This window comes from Leucopleurus acutus (assembly GCF_964270905.1).
Source record: "Leucopleurus acutus genome assembly, chromosome: 2".
Classification (NCBI taxonomy): domain Eukaryota; kingdom Metazoa; phylum Chordata; class Mammalia; order Artiodactyla; family Delphinidae; genus Leucopleurus; species Leucopleurus acutus.
In genome coordinates, this window is record NC_139143.1 from 92,887,678 (window position 1) to 92,905,375 (window position 17,698).

The following is a 17,698-nucleotide window of genomic DNA, read 5'->3' on the forward strand; positions in this document are numbered from 1 at the left end:
ATACACTACCTTCTGTTTTTTTCTCTATATTGGTATTTAGATCAGGAGGTTTGATTAGATTCAGGTTTGATTTGAGGGAAAGAGGTAGGGAGAATACTTCATTGTGGTGATGTGTACTTCTTTCAGGGTCACAAAATGTCTGGTCGCTTTTGTTGATTCTTTTGTGATAGCACCCATTAATGATCATTGCCTTAGCTCTTTTGTTTTTTTTACTAGTTTAAAAATATTTTAATTATTGTATCATACCTTCTTTGTATATTAGTTTAGAATACTTCTGTAAAGAGAAATTTTCTGCCATCAGCTATTTGATTATGGGAATGGCAGAATAAATTGATTCTTTCTCTTTATTTACCTATTTTTATAATAATGAGTTGATTCCCAGCTCCCTCCAACAGTGACCAATGAATGTTATTAACTTTATGGGCTTATATATTTAAACATATTTTATATGTTCTAAAATTATAATTGTTATTTTTATTATGCTTAAATTGTTCCATATTTGTCCTATCAGAACTTTTCCAAGTTGGCTTCATAGTTCTTTTGCTATAACCCCAGTAGTTGTTGAAAGCATTCTTGTTTCCTGTCCTGATGTTCCTGGTTCATCTTGTACATTTCTTGCCTCAGGCCTGAACTCAGAAATTTCTCTAGGAAATCCTGGTCATGTTAGTGGGGAAATGGTGCTTCAAGACAATCTTCTGGGTACTAGGGGCACTCACTGCTACTGAATTGTTCATGGTTTCTTATGCCTTTTTGGTGGACAGAGAGCTAAGAAATGGTAGTGTGGGGGACTTCCCTGGTGGTCCAGTGGTAAAGAATCTGCCTTACAATGCAGGGGACGCGGGTTTGATCCCTGGTCAGGGAACTAAGATCCCACATGCCGTGGGGCAACTAAGCCTGCGTGCCGCAACTACTGAGTTCGTGTGCTTCAACTAGAGAGCCTGTGTGCTGCAAACTACAGAGCCCACGTGTCCTGAAGCCTGTGCGCCCCAACTAGGGAGAAGCCCGTGCACTGCAACGAAGAGCCTGCTCGCCACAACGAAAGATCCCGTGTACCGCAGCTAACACTCAAGGAAGCCAAAAATAAATTAAATAAATAATAAATAAATAAATGATTTAAAAAAAAAAGAGTTAAGAAAATGAAATGGTAGTGTGGAAAGAGTGTGTGTGTGTGTTAAAGGTAAATGTAATAAATGTCGACTGATTTTTATTCTTTAGTTTGAATAATTTAGTGCAATGTAAGAAAGATTTTATTTCAGATATATGAATGTTCTATATTTGTATATATATGTGTGTATGCATTTGGTTCTATATTATATACTTGCTTGGCTTTTAAATTATACTTTCAATAATCAGTAGTTTTAAAGAAAAGTACAAATTGAGTGAAAAAGGTTTTCATTTTCGACAGTAATACAGTCTTAGTTATTCACTTCTCTTGCCAGTGGTTTTGCTTTGTGGACTAGATAGAACCAATTAGTCACGTACCTGTCCTCTTAGGCTATTATCCCATTAATTCAGATAAGGACTCAAAAGCTGAAACAGTGATTCCTTTGAGGACACTTCATGAACCACTGTTATTGAGGTTTCCTTCAGATGTTTGGGGGTAGAGAAGAATTTAAACGTCTTATATTATATATAGAGAGAGAAGCAATCACTATACTAATAGCCTAGACAAATGATTGTTTACTAGATTCCTTAAATGATGTAGTATAAGTGCCTCAGACCATAAAATGTATTTTTCAGGTCTTCTGAAAGTTTGACCTACGTTTTTTAAAAATTTGAAGCCAAGTTTATAATACACTCCTTTTAATTGCATTATGAAGTATCCTTATCTGCTATAAAGTTAATAAATTGTTTTCAGTTTAATGAACATTTCATATAACTTAACAAGCTTTTCATATAATTGTTTTTATGTACACCATACAGTCAAACATATGTGACCTTTATTTGTTGTTTTTGTTAGCTGTGGGTCGTCAGGAAGAACTGCTGAGAAGACAAGTCTTAGTTTCAAGTCTGATCAAGTGAAGGTCAAGCAAGAACCTGGCACTGAAGATGAAATATGTAGCTTTTCAGGAGCTGTGAAACAGGAAAAGACAGAGGATGGCAGGAGGAGTGCCTGCATGGTAAGTTCCCAGTGGAATCTGTCAGGAATTTAAGGAGGTCACTTCACTGATTCTTCCATCTCTGCATGTATTAGTCTGGTTAGTGGTCCTGTGGACCTGTATTCATTTTTGAATTTTTATACGTGGTATAACCCAGATATCTCTTTTTCTAATTAATTTTTTCATCTAAGTGTCAACTGTAATTGATGAGAAAAGACTTACTTGTATTAAGGACTCATTTCAACTTTTAGTTTGTAATCGGTCATTATTTTTGCCATGATTCTAAATTGGATTCTAGCTTGTTCTAAATTTATTAATAATTTCAATAGTCACATTCAGTCTCAAGCTGCAAAAATCCTTGGCTATTTTCCCTGGACCGGTGAGCTCAGGATTACGACCGCTGACATGAAAGAAGTTTAATGCTCACAGAGTTTTGTGATGAGAAGATTGCCTTTGGCTTATGAATTATTAACCATTTTAGAATTCCTCAGCTAGAACATTTTATAAAATTTATAGTATAGAATGAAGGAAGGCCCAAGTCCCTCCTTATTTAGAAATTTTGATCTTGGTTTTTTCTTCCTACCTACACTTATGTCTCATTTTCTACATGGTTGGCACATAGAAATTTCAACTATGTAGATTTAGAGAGTACTGTTATCTCTTCACTCAGAACTTGGTTTGGAAAGTACCCCCAAAAAACAGTGCAAAATGGTGGTGAAAGATTTTACATTGTCACAATCTTCCTATATTAGTAGAATGATAAGTGGGCAGAAGAATATTTCAAAATGCTTTTCAAAAGCTATGTGACAATAAGGACCTACTGTGTAGTACAATGAACTATATTCAATATCTTGTAATAAGCTATAATGGAAAAGAATCTGAAAAAAAAGTGTGTGTGTGTGTATATATATACACACGTATATATACACACATATATATATAACTGAATCAATTTGCTGTACCCCTGTAACTAACAACATTGTGAATTAACTATACTTCAATTAAAAGAAATGGTTAAAAAAGCCAATATAAAGTGGAAGAAAAAGCTATGAGACAGATTGTTGAGTGAAAAATAGTGTATCATAGTCAGCTCTCTACAGGAAAAGTATAACCCTATGCTCACTTCCCAATCAATGTGCTTAACAGTTTAATTAATTCCTTTATTATCCAAGTGAACCAATATTACAGAGACTGTTCCCTAAAATCATACATTAACATGCCTGAATAACTTCGGGGTTATTTTCATTCTTTTATGTTACTAATATGATTTCAAATAATTTTATAATAAATAATAGTAAATTCCAAAATAATTTTAAGTTATGTCAGTATATCATGTTGTATATACATGTTGACAAAACTTTAAACACACAGAGACACACATGCATGCACGCACACACTACGAACAGTATGGATTAAATGTTTCTTCAAGAATTTGTGCTTGCTTTGTTTTAGTTGAGCAGTCCTGAGAGTAGCCTGACACCACCTCTTTCAACTAGCCTGCATCTAGAGAGTGAGTTGGACGCATTAGCAGGCCTGGAAAACCACGTGAAAACTGAACCTACAGATGTGAATGAAAGCTGCAAACAGTCAGGGCTCAACAGCCTTGTTAATGGAAAGTCCCCAGTCCGAAGTCTCATGCACAGGTCGGCAAGGATTGGAGGAGATGGCAGCAGCAAAGATGATGACCCAAATGAAGATTGGTGTGCCGTCTGCCAAAATGGAGGGGATCTCTTGTGCTGTGAAAAATGTCCAAAGGTCTTTCATCTAACTTGTCATGTTCCAACACTTCTTAGCTTTCCAAGGTACAAGTGAAATAACTGATTTTTTGTTGTTTATTTTTATAAGCTAAAGAAGTAACAAAATTATTCAGGGCAGATAGCCTTCTTAATGACTGCCTATTACTCCATTACCTTCTAGAGAAATTAACAGCTGAATGAAGAAATGTCCAAGATCTAAGTTGTGCATTAATGTTAGAAAAAAAATAGACTATTTCTTGGCCTTCAATTTATACTTAATATAAGCAAATTAGATAAACCTGTAAATTATGAGGTGCAAGAGACTAGGGTATTGAGAAACTTAGTTGATTTCCTCTTGAAGATAATTTTTTAATCTATTGCCATCAATTTTAATAGGGTCTATAATAATGGCTTTATTTATGAATAGTATTCAGTTTGAGGCAACTCTATTGGATCTTACCAAAAACTTACTTTTCTAATGTTTGAAAGCTCTTGAAAGGCACTTTAAAGAAAAAAAAAACAAGTACTTTATAAAAATACCTTTAATGTCTTGAATTTTTTGAGGAATAGCTTCATCTTGACCACTGGAAGCTGTTAGTTGGTAGTGCCTACCTGAAGCACAGTGTGCAGATTTCTCAGCTTTCTCAACTTTTCCTATTTGGAATGTCTTTTAGTCATTAACTTTGGAACGGACAGTTACTAAATTCGTTATTTAGAAGAGAAGATGGTACGGTAAAGATAAAGATTGGGGCAACATATGAGCATTGTCCTCAGACTATATGACCCCCTTGGCGGCTAAGTCTGATTTCAAGCATTAAAACATTCATTGATGAGCATCCAGTGCAAGCTGATGATTCCAGCCAATACAGCAGAACAAATGCGCTGGGCTGGGTTACGATACGTGTAGTCTGGTCGTAATTCTGTAGTGAACTAACTTAATTAGCTTGGACGGTTCACTGATTTTCAGGGATTAGTTTCTGCATCTACGAGTAGTAGAGTTTGGATTAGAAGAGCTATTTTTGTTCCCTTCCATTTAACATATTTATTATGTTCGTGGTATTTCGTCTCCAGTTGATTTCAGAGACCTTAAAATAGTAGAATCATACTTATTTCTTTAAGCCTTCCTTCTTCCCCTACCCTAACCCCCTGGTTTTTTAAGTGAAAGTAAACCAGTGTCCTTGGGAAAACCCAGCTTCTTTCTGGCTATAGTTGAAAGATTCACATTTTTTCTCAGATTCCTGAGAAGTAATGATTTTAGTTGATTAATGCTACCCTTTCTGAAAAATTCAGCCTTTAGTATTAGAAAAGTAGTGGATATATGAACAGTGCCAGAATATTTTTCTGAAGCATTGTAATTCTTACCTAAATCTTAGAAGGTGTAGTCCTTTGCCACAGATGTATTAAGGACCTTCTTTTTCTTTACTCTTTTAGAAAAAAACATTGGCATTTTGGTCTTAAAATTAAGGCTTTTCATATTTTTGTTTCCGTTGGATAGTAACATCTGCTGGAGCGTTAGAATTTTGCCACTGAAAGCTTTCTCTCAAAGGCAGATGCTTTGGAAGGAATTGAAACTGTTGACACAGTTTTAGTATAATCCCTAGACTTAGAATATATATATGATGAGGAAGAGAAAGGGGAGAATGCATTTGAAGTAATCAAATTGGAGTTTATGGTTTGATAGAAATCCTGATACAAAAAACTATTGACTGAGCAGATTTAAAAGACTGGCCATGAAAAAGTAATTGTTATATTTTTGGCATCTTTAATACATGCCAAAACAGTACGAGATACCCGAGGGACTGTATCGTGTACTCCTTTCTTCTTCATGCATATGAGGTCACTGTCATGGTCATACTGGGGTATTGAGAATTGGTCTTATGCTGCAAGTGCTGATCATCAGCTTTGTGCTATGAAGAGACAGACCCCTTTTGAATAGAGATAGTGGGGTTATATTGCTTTCCAGAAGGTAATCAGTTGGAGAATGGAAACATTTGGGGAAGCTTTTATCACATAACTTCACTTTATGAGATGTGGCAAAAATAGTACCTCTCTTTTCCACAAAAACTGTAAAGGAAAGAAAACAAAGAAACTGGAGACTTCCTCTAGGGAACTAGCTTCCTTAGAGTGGGTTTTGTTATAATTACATGGACTAATTGCCTATTTCCTTCTTTAGTGGGGACTGGATATGCACATTTTGCAGAGATATTGGGAAACCAGAAGTTGAATATGATTGTGATAATTTGCAACATAGTAAGAAGGGGAAAACTGCACAGGGGTTAAGCCCCGTGGACCAAAGGGTAAGTGTCAGATAAATTGATTTATTATTAGGGATTCTGTAGTTGTGTGGCTATACATCTTTGTTTTTTTCTTCAGTGTAATATACATATAACCTGATAAATTTTCATTTTTTAATCTCATTATCTGATAGTATGTTCATAATTTCTGAAATCTTTGTCTGTAGCCCTCAGCTCTAGGCTCTTAGATCTAGCTTCCTCATACTTAACATTTCCCAGCGAAAATCTTGATTTCTAATCCTCTCCTTCAAAAAGCAAAAGCAGGGGACTTCCCTGGTGGTGCAGTGGTTAAGAATCCACCTGCCAGTGCAGGGGACACGGGTTGAAGCCCTGGTCCGGGAAGATCCCACATGCTGTGGAGCAACTAAGCCTGTGTGCCACAACTACTGAACCTGCACTCTAGAGCCTGAGAGCGACAACTACTGAAGTCCACGTGCCTAGGGCCCTTGCTCTGCAACAAAGACATGCCACCCCAATGAGAAGCCTGTGCACCGCAGCAAAGAGTAGTCCCTGCTCGCCACAACTAGAGAAAGCCCCCGCACAGTAATAAAAACCCAATGCGGACAAAAATAAATAAATAAATAAATAAATTTATTTATTTATTTATTTTTAAAAAGCAAGAAAATAACGACATAAAAAACTGCATCCTTCTCTCAGTAATTCCCATCATCAAATGGTACCACCGGTCATCTCTGTTGCTCAAGCCAGGAATCTGTTAGAAGAATCAGGAATGACTATACTACCATTTTCTCACTTCCCACAACCATTACCTTCTGAGACAGCCATCATAGTTTTTCATCTGCACTATTGTAATATCTCTTTGCTGAACTCCCTGATTCTACTCTTGCCCCCTTACAGTCCATTTTCTATGCAGTACATAGTGTTCTTTTTTTAATATGTAAACAAGTCTATCACTTCCTTGCTTAAAATCTTCTAATAGCATCCCATCATATTAAGAATGAAATCCAAAATCCTCTCATCATTTCACTCAGATTTCTTTTGATCTGGTCTGTAGTCTGATCTCCAAAGACAAAATATCTTTCACGTACTTCTGTGGTCATTACAGTTACGTTTGGCTTTGATCTAATGTATAAACTTGCAAAATCCATCTTCCACTATCTTTGAGGAGAAGGTATGTGTTTAGAGTATACAAACGGATATTAAAAAGTTTAAGCATATAAACACTATAAATGTAAAATGCATATCAATTTACTTCTGATTGTATAATGAAATTCTAGAATTGGACTGAGAAGACACAGACAGTTTTTATTTAATTTTGAGCCTGAGCAGAATCCTTTCAAGAAAGGGAATAGCATGTGTCTTGCCTGCCTCAGAGAATTAAAATGAGTAGCAACAATCATAAATTGTTGTACAAAATGCTGTATGTTGCTTTAATGACTCCCTTCTATTTGTATAAATAGTTAAGAGGTAATAGTAGGTAAATTACCTGAGTTATCAGATGAGAACAAAGGCACTCTGTCTTTGATAAGTTCATTTAAAGTAGGACAGAAGATAGTCATAGTCTCAAACCTAAATAGAAAACAAGGTAGTTTTCTTTGGGTGTATATTTATTTGGATAGCTAGTATGTAGGAGGCTTATCTTCAGTTTGTTGTAATAATGCTTTGTACTGATAAAGTTCTTATTCTTTAAGAATATCTTTTTAGAGGGAAAACATTTCATGGGTTTTCCTTTCTTTTCTTGGGCCAGAAGTGTGAACGTCTTCTGCTTTACCTCTATTGCCATGAATTAAGTATTGAATTCCAGGAGCCAGTTCCTGCTTCGGTGAGTTGTTTACCTTAGTACCTTCCTGTTGAAGAAGTTTTAGTATAATACTTAAGGGTATGGGCTCTGGCCTTAGACTGCTAATGGTAAAACTCAGGCTTGAATAATCTCCTCAACCAAGGTGCTCAAATTCTCTTTTCTAATACTGTTTCTTCCCTCATTGGGTTATTTCAAGGATTCTTCTGTACAATAACCTGTGTAAAATATGTTAGCATAGTACCTGATAAAATTTCTGAGTAATAAGAAGTACTTGTGATGTTATTAGGGCTAAATGGCTATGAGATTCACTTGTTAAAATTGCAGTTTGTTTTTAAAGGCCGTTGCTGTGATAAAAACTTAATGAATTTAATTTCCACTTCTTTTATTGGGTTGGCCAAAAAGTTCGTTTGGGTTTTTCCATAAGCTCTTACTTTTAAAATGGACATAAAGGATACAGGTACAGGTATAATGGAAAGAGTCTTGAACTAGGAATCAGAAGACTTAACTTTTCCTAGTTCTGCCGTTAACCAGCCTTATAACTGGGGAAATTACATAATTTTCTGCCTCTACTTTTTTTTTTTTTTTTTTTTTTTGCGGTACGCGGGCCCCTCACTGTTGTGGCCTCTCCCGTTGCGGAGCACAGGCTCTGGACGCGCAAGCTTAGCGGCCATGGCTCACGGGCCCAGTCGCTCTGCGGCATGTGGGATCTTCCCGGACTGGGGCACGAATCCGTGTCCCCTGCATCGGCAGGCGGACTCTCAACCACTGCGCCACCAGGGAAGCCCTGCCTCTACTTTTTTAACTGTACAGTGGGAATATTGAACTAAATTATTTCTAAGGTTCCAGTTCTATGATTGATTCTAGGATCTATCTATATCTTAGGGAGAAAATAACTCTATATATAAAGTATTAATTTGAACAAAAGTGTAAAGTTGAACCTTGCACACTGGTTCTGCTTCATAAGCCCTCTTTTATGAACATTCAAGATTAAGAGAAGACTGTGGGAAAATTTGCAAGCCAATGCCCTTTGTTTATCTTACAGGAGATTTTTGTAAGGAGTAAAGGCTCTAAAATTCCATAGTAAAAGGAATATCAGGGATGCTCAGTGCCTTATAAATGGTATAAGAATATACAACATATATTTACTTGCCGTCAGTTGTTGAATTAAGATAATATTGGATACCAGGCCTGTTACAGAGCATTGAATAGTAATTTGTTTACTGGGTAGGCTCAGGAATGGATTTTAAAGTACAAAAGGTCTAGATACAAGGAAGATGTTTTGTTCAGATAGTAATCATCTGATACCAGGAAGTCTGTCTGTTCTTCAAGTTTAGGGACTTTACAGTAGAAGATTACTTTCCAGTGTTTTCTTTTCATGAACTATTTAAATAGTTTCTCCATGTTCAGTTATTTTGCAAGGATACAAATTTTTGGCCAAGAGTTGCAGCCAGAACTCCCAAGTATAATCCTAAATGATTAATAAAAATTTATCTTGTGTTACTACAGTCTTTTCCCCTCTATTGCTATGTCCAGAGTTCTCTGTGATACAAGGTTTTATCCTCTAAAAGATACCCTATTCTAATAATAGCAATACATTTTGTAATCTTTTTCCCTTTTTTAAAAAAAACAGGAGTCATACAATTCTGATGGGCTAGATTTGTCCTTAACACTAGTGGTTGGCTACCCTTGCTGATTGCTTTTTTTCCAAATTTTCTTATTAAAGATAGAACTTTGGGTCCTTCACTAACCATGGACACTGCCACATATTCTGAATATGATTTGATTTTCATGATGTGCATGTGACAGAAGATTTAAAGTACAATTCATTATACTCAAAATTTGCATGCAGCTGGCTCGATCAACACATGCTTTTCTCTAAAATTAATATGCTTTGCATTTTCAAATTAAATACTTCGGCATTTTTTGAGAATCCTTATCTATCCTTATTTGTTTCTTTAGATACCAAACTACTATAAAATTATAAAGAAACCTATGGATTTATCCACCGTGAAAAAGAAGCTTCAGAAAAAACATTCCCAACACTACCAAATCCCAGATGACTTTGTGGCTGATGTTCGTTTGATCTTCAAGAACTGTGAAAGGTTTAATGAAGTATGTTAGCTTCCAAACTATAGAGTCTTGGATTAGTAGTTTTTGTTTGTTTGCTTACTTGGTTATTGGATTTTGTTTTTCCTGCCAAGAGATTTTTCTGAGTTGATTTCTAAAATTTATTCTGCTTCAGTTCTGTCAAAAGTAAAATTTGATTGCATCCACAGCTCCAAAGAAGAAAGTTTACTGTGTATAATTTGAAGTATATAGTTAAATATAATGTATTAAATGAAGAATATTATTGGATATCCCTTTCTGTACATGTTGAGAGTTGAGATAAGTATAGAAGATAGTCTGTAGTTAAGTATATTTTGTGGGAAATGATTACAGACAAGCCTACATTTGGGGTACATTTAGGAAAGGCATTTGTACCAGTGTCCTTAGATTTTGTTATTGACCATATAAATATAGAACCTTAAAACTATAAACTCACGTGGCTCAACTTGAATAGCCCAGAGTGTATAATTTTGAGTTATCTGATCTCAGTGTGACTTTCATTAACTTTGGTTATGTATTTTTTTGAGAATAAAGATGAGCTATCCATACCTTTAGAAGAAATCTGATAGATATTTACCTCCTTCAAGGAAATTTTTGTTATCTTTGGGAAGCTCAAGTCTCTTATTGTTCAGGAATATTTTCATTATTGTAAGAGAAGAAAATGGATGAGACTCCACAAAATCTTCAAAAAGATTACTGCTAAAATCTTTATTGCTGATAAAATTTGGGTGCCATATGAATGTTATTAAAAAATCAAATTGAATCATTTAAAGTGTACTCATAGTTTCCCCTGGAAGCATCTAGGTGACTTTTTAAAATAAAAAATTTTTTCTTATTAGGTGACAAGTTCTGGTCACCTTTATAGCAATGTGCCACAGAGAATATAGTAAAACCTCACTCACTTGAAGGTAAATTAATACAGTCCCAAGTTTCTTGTGTTATTTTCTAATTCAGTTAGATTATTTTCAAATAAGTATACTTTCATGAACCATAGCTAACATTTGCCAGGAAGAAGACTCATTTTATCTGCTTTAATAATAGTTAACTAAATTATGATTAACAAATTGCCATACAGATAGAATTCTGACTTAGTGGTTGTTGAAAGTTTGGCAGTTTTTTAAAAAATATTTCTTATATCATTTTTTTCACAAATATTTTTCTCTTAAATATATTGATGTATTCAAACCAACTCCTACTCAGGTTGACCTCACTAATTCAGAATTTGAGACAATTTTGCGGTAGCTTTAGTAATAGCTTTGTTAAGAAAGGGGGTCCATGTTCTGTATAATTTTAGAAAGCACTTGATCTGGTCATAGCAATTTGTTCCTCCTAGTATGGCTGACTTTCGTCGCCAATCCTATGCAGTCTTATAACTTTAGAAAGGATTATAATTTCCCTTTTTTTTTTTTGACTCTGGTATCCTTTTTAGATGATGAAAGTTGTTCAAGTTTATGCAGAAACACAAGAGATTAATTTGAAGGTAAGCTTTTCAGACCATGCAAACTTGGTGAAGGAATATGCATTACCAATAGGTGAATATTCCTATCTTTTGCTTGCAGGCTGATTCAGAAGTAGCTCAGGCAGGGAAAGCAGTTGCATTGTACTTTGAAGATAAACTCACAGAGATCTACTCAGACAGGACCTTCGCACCTTTGCCAGAGTTTGAGCAGGAAGAGGATGATGGTGAGGTAACTGAGGACTCTGATGAAGACTTTATACAGCCCCGCAGAAAACGCCTAAAGTCAGATGAGAGACCAGTACATATAAAGTAAAATGACATGAACTTAAATCAATTGTTTAAAAAAAGTAAAGAATGAAAAACTTTTATTTAAGTGTTGCTGGAATATCCTGCCTACAGTGGGCACCTCCTTGAAGAAGCTGATAGCTTTTACACAGTATTAGATTGAAATAATGGACAGAAAACACATTCTTGTCAAGAAAGGGGGGAAGGACTCTATTTGCAACTTTAAAAGTAAAAACAAAAGCGAAAGTAAAATGATTTGAAGATTTCTGTTACCACAGAGAATGGTTCTGATTTTTAGAATGGGCAGATGTTGATGATCACTTGGTATTGATTGGTGCAGATACTGAGTGTTCAAGTACTTAAGGGTCATGTCACTGGTTAAATTGTCTCTTTGGAGTAGAGTGCACAATTATTAAACCCACTTTTATGCCTCCCCCTCCACACATATACATACTGGCTTATTTTCTAGTTAAAAATCAAAGTTGCTCAGATTCCACTTTGATGTCAGTGCAGATGTGCATTGCATCATGCTGTTATATTTTCTCTCATTTTGATGCTGTTGGGCCTTAGTTTTATATTGGTTTAAAGAACTCAACAATAGTTTATTTTCTGTTCATACTTAAGAGCCTAGGAAACATGACCATTGATCATCATTTAATCAACTTTAATGTTCTACTGAAATAAATATGGTAACCTTTCAGTAGCAGATCATTTACAGTAGTCATTTCCAGAAGACACTTCCACAGAATTGCACTTCCAAATCAAATCATCTGATCATAGTTATTCCCGTGAAAGGTAGAATGTTTGTTTGAAAATTAATCTAGTTTTCTGTACATTTAAAATTTGATTGCGAAGGTGACAGCTGGCTCTTATCCAGTCTTCCTTCATATCAGTTTTCTGATAGACCACTATTGGCAAACAGTAATCTGTCAACTACCAAATGTGTAAAATTTTCTGTATTTCACTTTGTCTTATTTGTAAATAGTGAACTAAAACTTCTGGCAGATCAGCAACATTTGCTGAGCCTGTTTTTTAAGCTAATATGTATTCTTACTAATGTTCCTATCAAGAATGGATTTGTAATATATGCTGTCTATTTCTAATGTTCACATTCATATTTTGAGGTTCTATCTTATTTTAATAGAGAACAGACTTCTCAGAAAATCTTCAGAAGCAGCTTATTATTAAAATATCAAAATATTGAAATAAACCCGGTGGGGTTAGAGTACTCATCCGTCCACCAAGTGGGACATTTGCATGGACTGGGGGCTTAAAGGACGTAGAAGAGACCTGTAAGTATATCCTGAAAATGAGCCAATCAATCCCCACTTGAATGGTTACTGGAGTAAACCCACCTTTACTACTCTGATTTTAGCACCCGAGGCAGATAAACCACCTTGGCTCTGTTTCATTTTTCTTCTCTTCATTTGTGATGCTCAGATCCAAGATGCGTGTTCTAGACTGTGTACAGGCTTCTCTTTTGTTGAGTTAAAAATTTTAGTCCTACTTTTGTATGGACATGTTAGAATGTAAAGTGACCAAAATAGAAGACTTTCCATTAGATATTTTTCAGACATCAGCAGATTTGTGGCAAATCATTTGCCTTTTTAAAAATTCAGCTTGAACAGTTCAGACAGTAGACTACTCAGAAAAAATTATTTGACATAATTGTCTAAGAGGTAAATATTTTTTAGTGCGTATTGAATCAAATAAAGTGCTCTAAAGAAGTTATTATACAAATTTCTTTGGGTTGTTTTTCTTTTCTTAACAAGTGGTGGGGGTAAAAATGAATATGATTCAAGCCTTCTGATGGTATATTGGTTTTATTATTGCTACTGACTTCATTCTGTTGCTTTCTTTTAGCTTCTTTTTCAGTTTCTTTATAAATTAAACTTCAAAACATATACCAAACTTTTATCATTTTACTCAAATTTTAAGTTCTTTAAGAACAGGTTTCTTATAAAAAGGAGAAAATTGTTTTAAAATGCCTTTATGTGTGCATTTTCCTCTTTCCCACAACATTCATGATTTCAGTTTATCAGGAGACTTACTGAAGGGCACATTTTTGGAAAGTGATGAGTAACAGTATAACTTCATTTTGCCAAGCCACTGAGTTCTAATATTTTATGCTTGCTCTTCATATGAATACTTTTCACGAGTCTTAGATAATAGGTTCTACCAACGGGGGCAGAAACAAAAATTTTAAGTAAATATTTATTTCTTGATATTTGGGGCCTTAAAAGGTAATGTGTTTCATTCAAAACATTTCCATGTTAGATGGCGTTTTTGTTTTCTTTTAATTTAAGATTAGTTCTTAAAAAGCTACTTATTGCCAGCATTTAACAGGTTTCATTTCTCTTAACAGAAGGTAGTTCATACGGCTGAGGAATTACTATTAAATTATATAGCTAGCAACAAACCACGTTTAAGTGAAGGTATTCACTTTAGATTTCATTAAAGCTTTTTTCTTGCACATTTATCATTGTGTTTCTAAGCTGATTTGTTCAGCACTAATATGACTGTAAAAAAATATAAAAATTTAAATTGGTATTCAGATATCTTACATGTTTTCCTACTCATTTATGTTTTAAAAAGACAGATACTGATCCCTGAAGGTGTTTGTTTTGATACTCCCTTACATTTGTATTCTTTGTTAAAAGGCAGTATTTTTGATTTGTAGATGTTAAATGTTTCCTTAAAAGCTTGCAAACTTTCACCACACTTCATTTTTCATTTTCACTAAGAACAAAGTGTTCCTCAGTCTGTTCCTCTGGCTTAAATTTGTCTTTTTGTAGCACTGAGTGAAGGAATTGCTTTGCAAGGTGAAGTATGTATGTGTTCCAAAGTATGGTTAAATTGTAGGTCATGCGCTATATTGAAACATCAAATCATTACCACAGAGAAAGGTTAAGGCATTGAATCCACTGTTGAAATTATTCTTTTTGGAATCAACAAGGTACTTTCTGACTTCTATTCTTATATAAGGGAATTTTAAATAAATTTTAAAGTTAGTTAATTCTAATTTTTTGTTATAACACTTTGAGATTTTTAGTTAATCCAAAGAAATAATGCTTTTAAATAGAAGCAAAAGGTTTATGGTGTGCAAATTATAGATTTACCAATTACCTCAGCAGGTATCCTGCCATGTAACTATTAGTGATTAGTTTTAATAAGCCAGTAGACTTAGGTTTTCTGACTATGCTCCTGGGTTGTGGCCTACCATACATTATTAAACAGTCTCTTAGTAGTCAAAATGGGAGTAAATGCTGTGGCCCCCTCTCTCTTGGCCTTTTAAAGTCCTTTACCCATGCTCACTCACATACAACACATGAAGTATAAAAATCTCATTTCTTGAGGTCAGCACTGCTTATTTGCATACTTAACTTTGGATCAGTGAGTAGTTTTATAAAATCCAACCTCCCCAACTTCCCTAATTAAAACAATCAAGTTCTTAATTCATACCATGAATTCTTATACCATCTATATTAATAATCTGCTGGAGGTGATCCAAGGTTTAGTGTATTGCAGCTTGATCATATACCAGACCTGGATGTTTTATTTCTCTCACAGTTATCTCCTCCTTGATAAAGCAATAACACTGCTTTAAGTCTGTTGCCTAATAGCTGTCATAATCCTCTCCTGGATGGTGATTTTATAGGAAAGTTTGTATGCATATCACCCAGTCTATCTTTTAAAAATTAAGGAATTAAATGTATGCTGGAGCTAATGACAATATATTGTGGCATTTTATTTTAAAAATTGGGGAAAGTTGCATATTTTTTTAAAAGTAGGCATTTGAGTAAAAGAATTGAAGGTACTTTTTTAAGAAAAAAATTTATATGCCACAGTTTACATAGACCTTTCAGATTTCAACATGTACTCTTGGATATAATGGTTTGTTTTATTTGGTCAAAATGCATGTATAGCATTTCTTCCATTTAGTTCCTTGTGTTTGCCTTCGTGGTCTTTTATATATTTTTTATTGTATCTGAGAAACAAAATTATCTTTGAAAATAAGTCAATTTGGATATATTTGTTATGATCAAACTACAAAATGTACAAAATTAAGTTTAGCCCTTTTCTAGAAAGCAAGTGATCTTTAAAATTAAAAATACTGTTCTTTTAAATTCACCAAATTTGTATGTGGGAAGGCACTGAAATGATTTTGTAAGTGCCACTGCAGTACTCCCTTTCAAGTGTGGCCTAAATTTCAATCTTAAGAACGAAATGCATGTCTGCTCCTGCTCTGAAAAATGTAGGTATTAACTATGTTTTAAATCACAGTGAACCATGTATATAAGCCTATAACAAAAAGATTTGTGCAATCTGAAAGCCTGTTGATTTTCTATGTAGACATACCTACACACGAAAGGGTTAAATTCACATCCTTACTAGTTCCTTGCTTCCAGTATTTCAACTCTTCTCCCCTCATTATTATTATTACTAATATTACAATTACTATTATTTTTGCACATAGTTAACTACCCGTCAATATGATTCTGAAAGAAAAAGTGCTGTTTCTGTGGTATTGTATTCTCTAAATCATCATATTTAATTTTTTTAAACAAGGTTGCAGTTTCTAATTGTTCCGTTCCTGTGTTTTTTGCTGGTGTGTAATAAAAGCAAGATTTTCTTTTCATGGTTATTTAATACATTAGCTACCTGTAAATATTTCTTGTTATAATGCTCTGGAATGTGTTGTAGAAGTTGTATTAGATTAGTTTAAAGCTTTGTTTGAAAGCCACATTGTTTTGGTTATTTCTATTAAATTAGAAAATTGAAAAATTTTTCAAATGAATTTCTTTTTTTTTCTTCCTCTTTGAGTTGAGACTTAATCATTTAAATTTATTTTTAAAATTTATACTCTGTGCAGGGCACTGGAGATATTGTCATGAACAAGATAAAATACAGTCCCTTCCCTCACGTGTTTAGACTCTGTTGGAGAATGATGAGTGCTATGGTAGGGATTAACACATAGGAAAGGATCTAACCCCAAATTTTGTTGGTCAGGGAAGCAATCTCTCTCACTCATAAAAGATAGGACCAGGTAAAAGAGAAAAGGAAAAAAGAATAAATACACAGAAGCCTAAAAATGAAAGAGAACATCTATGTATTCCAGGACCTGAAAAGTTCAGTTTGGCTGGAATAGAGTCTGGAATAGAATGTAAGTTGGAGTAGTAAAATACTAAGCTGGAGAAATGAGCAGGGTCCTTTTCAAGCAGAGGGGTTTGAAAGTCATGTTAAAGGGTTTGGGGCTTTCACTGAGGGCAACAAGGAGCCCCTGAAGAAGATTAAGCACGATGGGACTTGGTGAGTTGATATAATCAACTTTTTGAAAGATCATTTTAATTATGAAGAATGAGTTATGAGGAGATTGGTAGTGGAGAGACAATTGTAGGCTCTGAGTAATCTAGGTGAGCAGTAAACTAGCTGTTTGGCAGTGGAGATGGAAAATAGTCAAATTTTAGAGATTTAAAAAGTGAAATAGACCAATAACTGAGGCCACGCAGTTGCCTATGGCGTATTTTATGTGGTACCTATTAAAATATTAAAGGGGGAGAAAAGAAAAGGGGGTTTGTTGAGTTTAAGGTACCTCTGGAAAATTAAGGTGCAGGTAGGTGTCCATAGTTCTGGTGCTGACAAAAAATCCTTGGGCTGCAGATAGAACCTGTAAGATACATCAGGAATCATGTCTGTTTTATTCATCACTGAATGCCTAGCACACGGTAGGCATGCTAGCACACCGTAGGCATTCAGTAAACAAATGTCAGAGTTGAGTCACTTGTATAATAGTTGGTAACTGAAACAATGTAAGCGTATGGTATTGCCTAGGAAATTTATACAATAAGGGTAGAATACTTAATGATAGCAGAGGCAACAACATTTAAGGATTAGGAAAAAAGACTCCACAAGTACACTATGGATTAGTCATGGAAGAAAGCCAGGAGAGCTATAAT

General features: G+C 34.7%; 1 protein-coding gene across 3 annotated transcripts in view; it reads left to right on the forward strand.

Moving 5' to 3' along the window:
* The window catches only part of TRIM33 (tripartite motif containing 33), a 147,059-nt gene extending 134,034 nt beyond the window's left edge, over positions 1–13,025 (forward strand). For 2 of the 3 annotated variants that reach the window (XM_082832347.1, XM_082832349.1), the window contains exons 14-20: positions 1,961–2,120; positions 3,552–3,901; positions 6,009–6,132; positions 7,838–7,912; positions 9,851–10,003; positions 11,427–11,477; positions 11,557–13,025. In XM_082832347.1, the coding sequence (XP_082688473.1) occupies positions 1,961–2,120; positions 3,552–3,901; positions 6,009–6,132; positions 7,838–7,912; positions 9,851–10,003; positions 11,427–11,477; positions 11,557–11,769 (1,126 nt within the window). In that variant the 3' untranslated portion in view covers positions 11,770–13,025. The remainder of the gene's footprint in view (positions 1–1,960; positions 2,121–3,551; positions 3,902–6,008; positions 6,133–7,837; positions 7,913–9,850; positions 10,004–11,426; positions 11,478–11,556) is intronic. The other variant, XM_082832348.1, reaches the window with a different exon arrangement.
* The last annotated feature ends 4,673 nt before the right edge of the window (positions 13,026–17,698 follow it).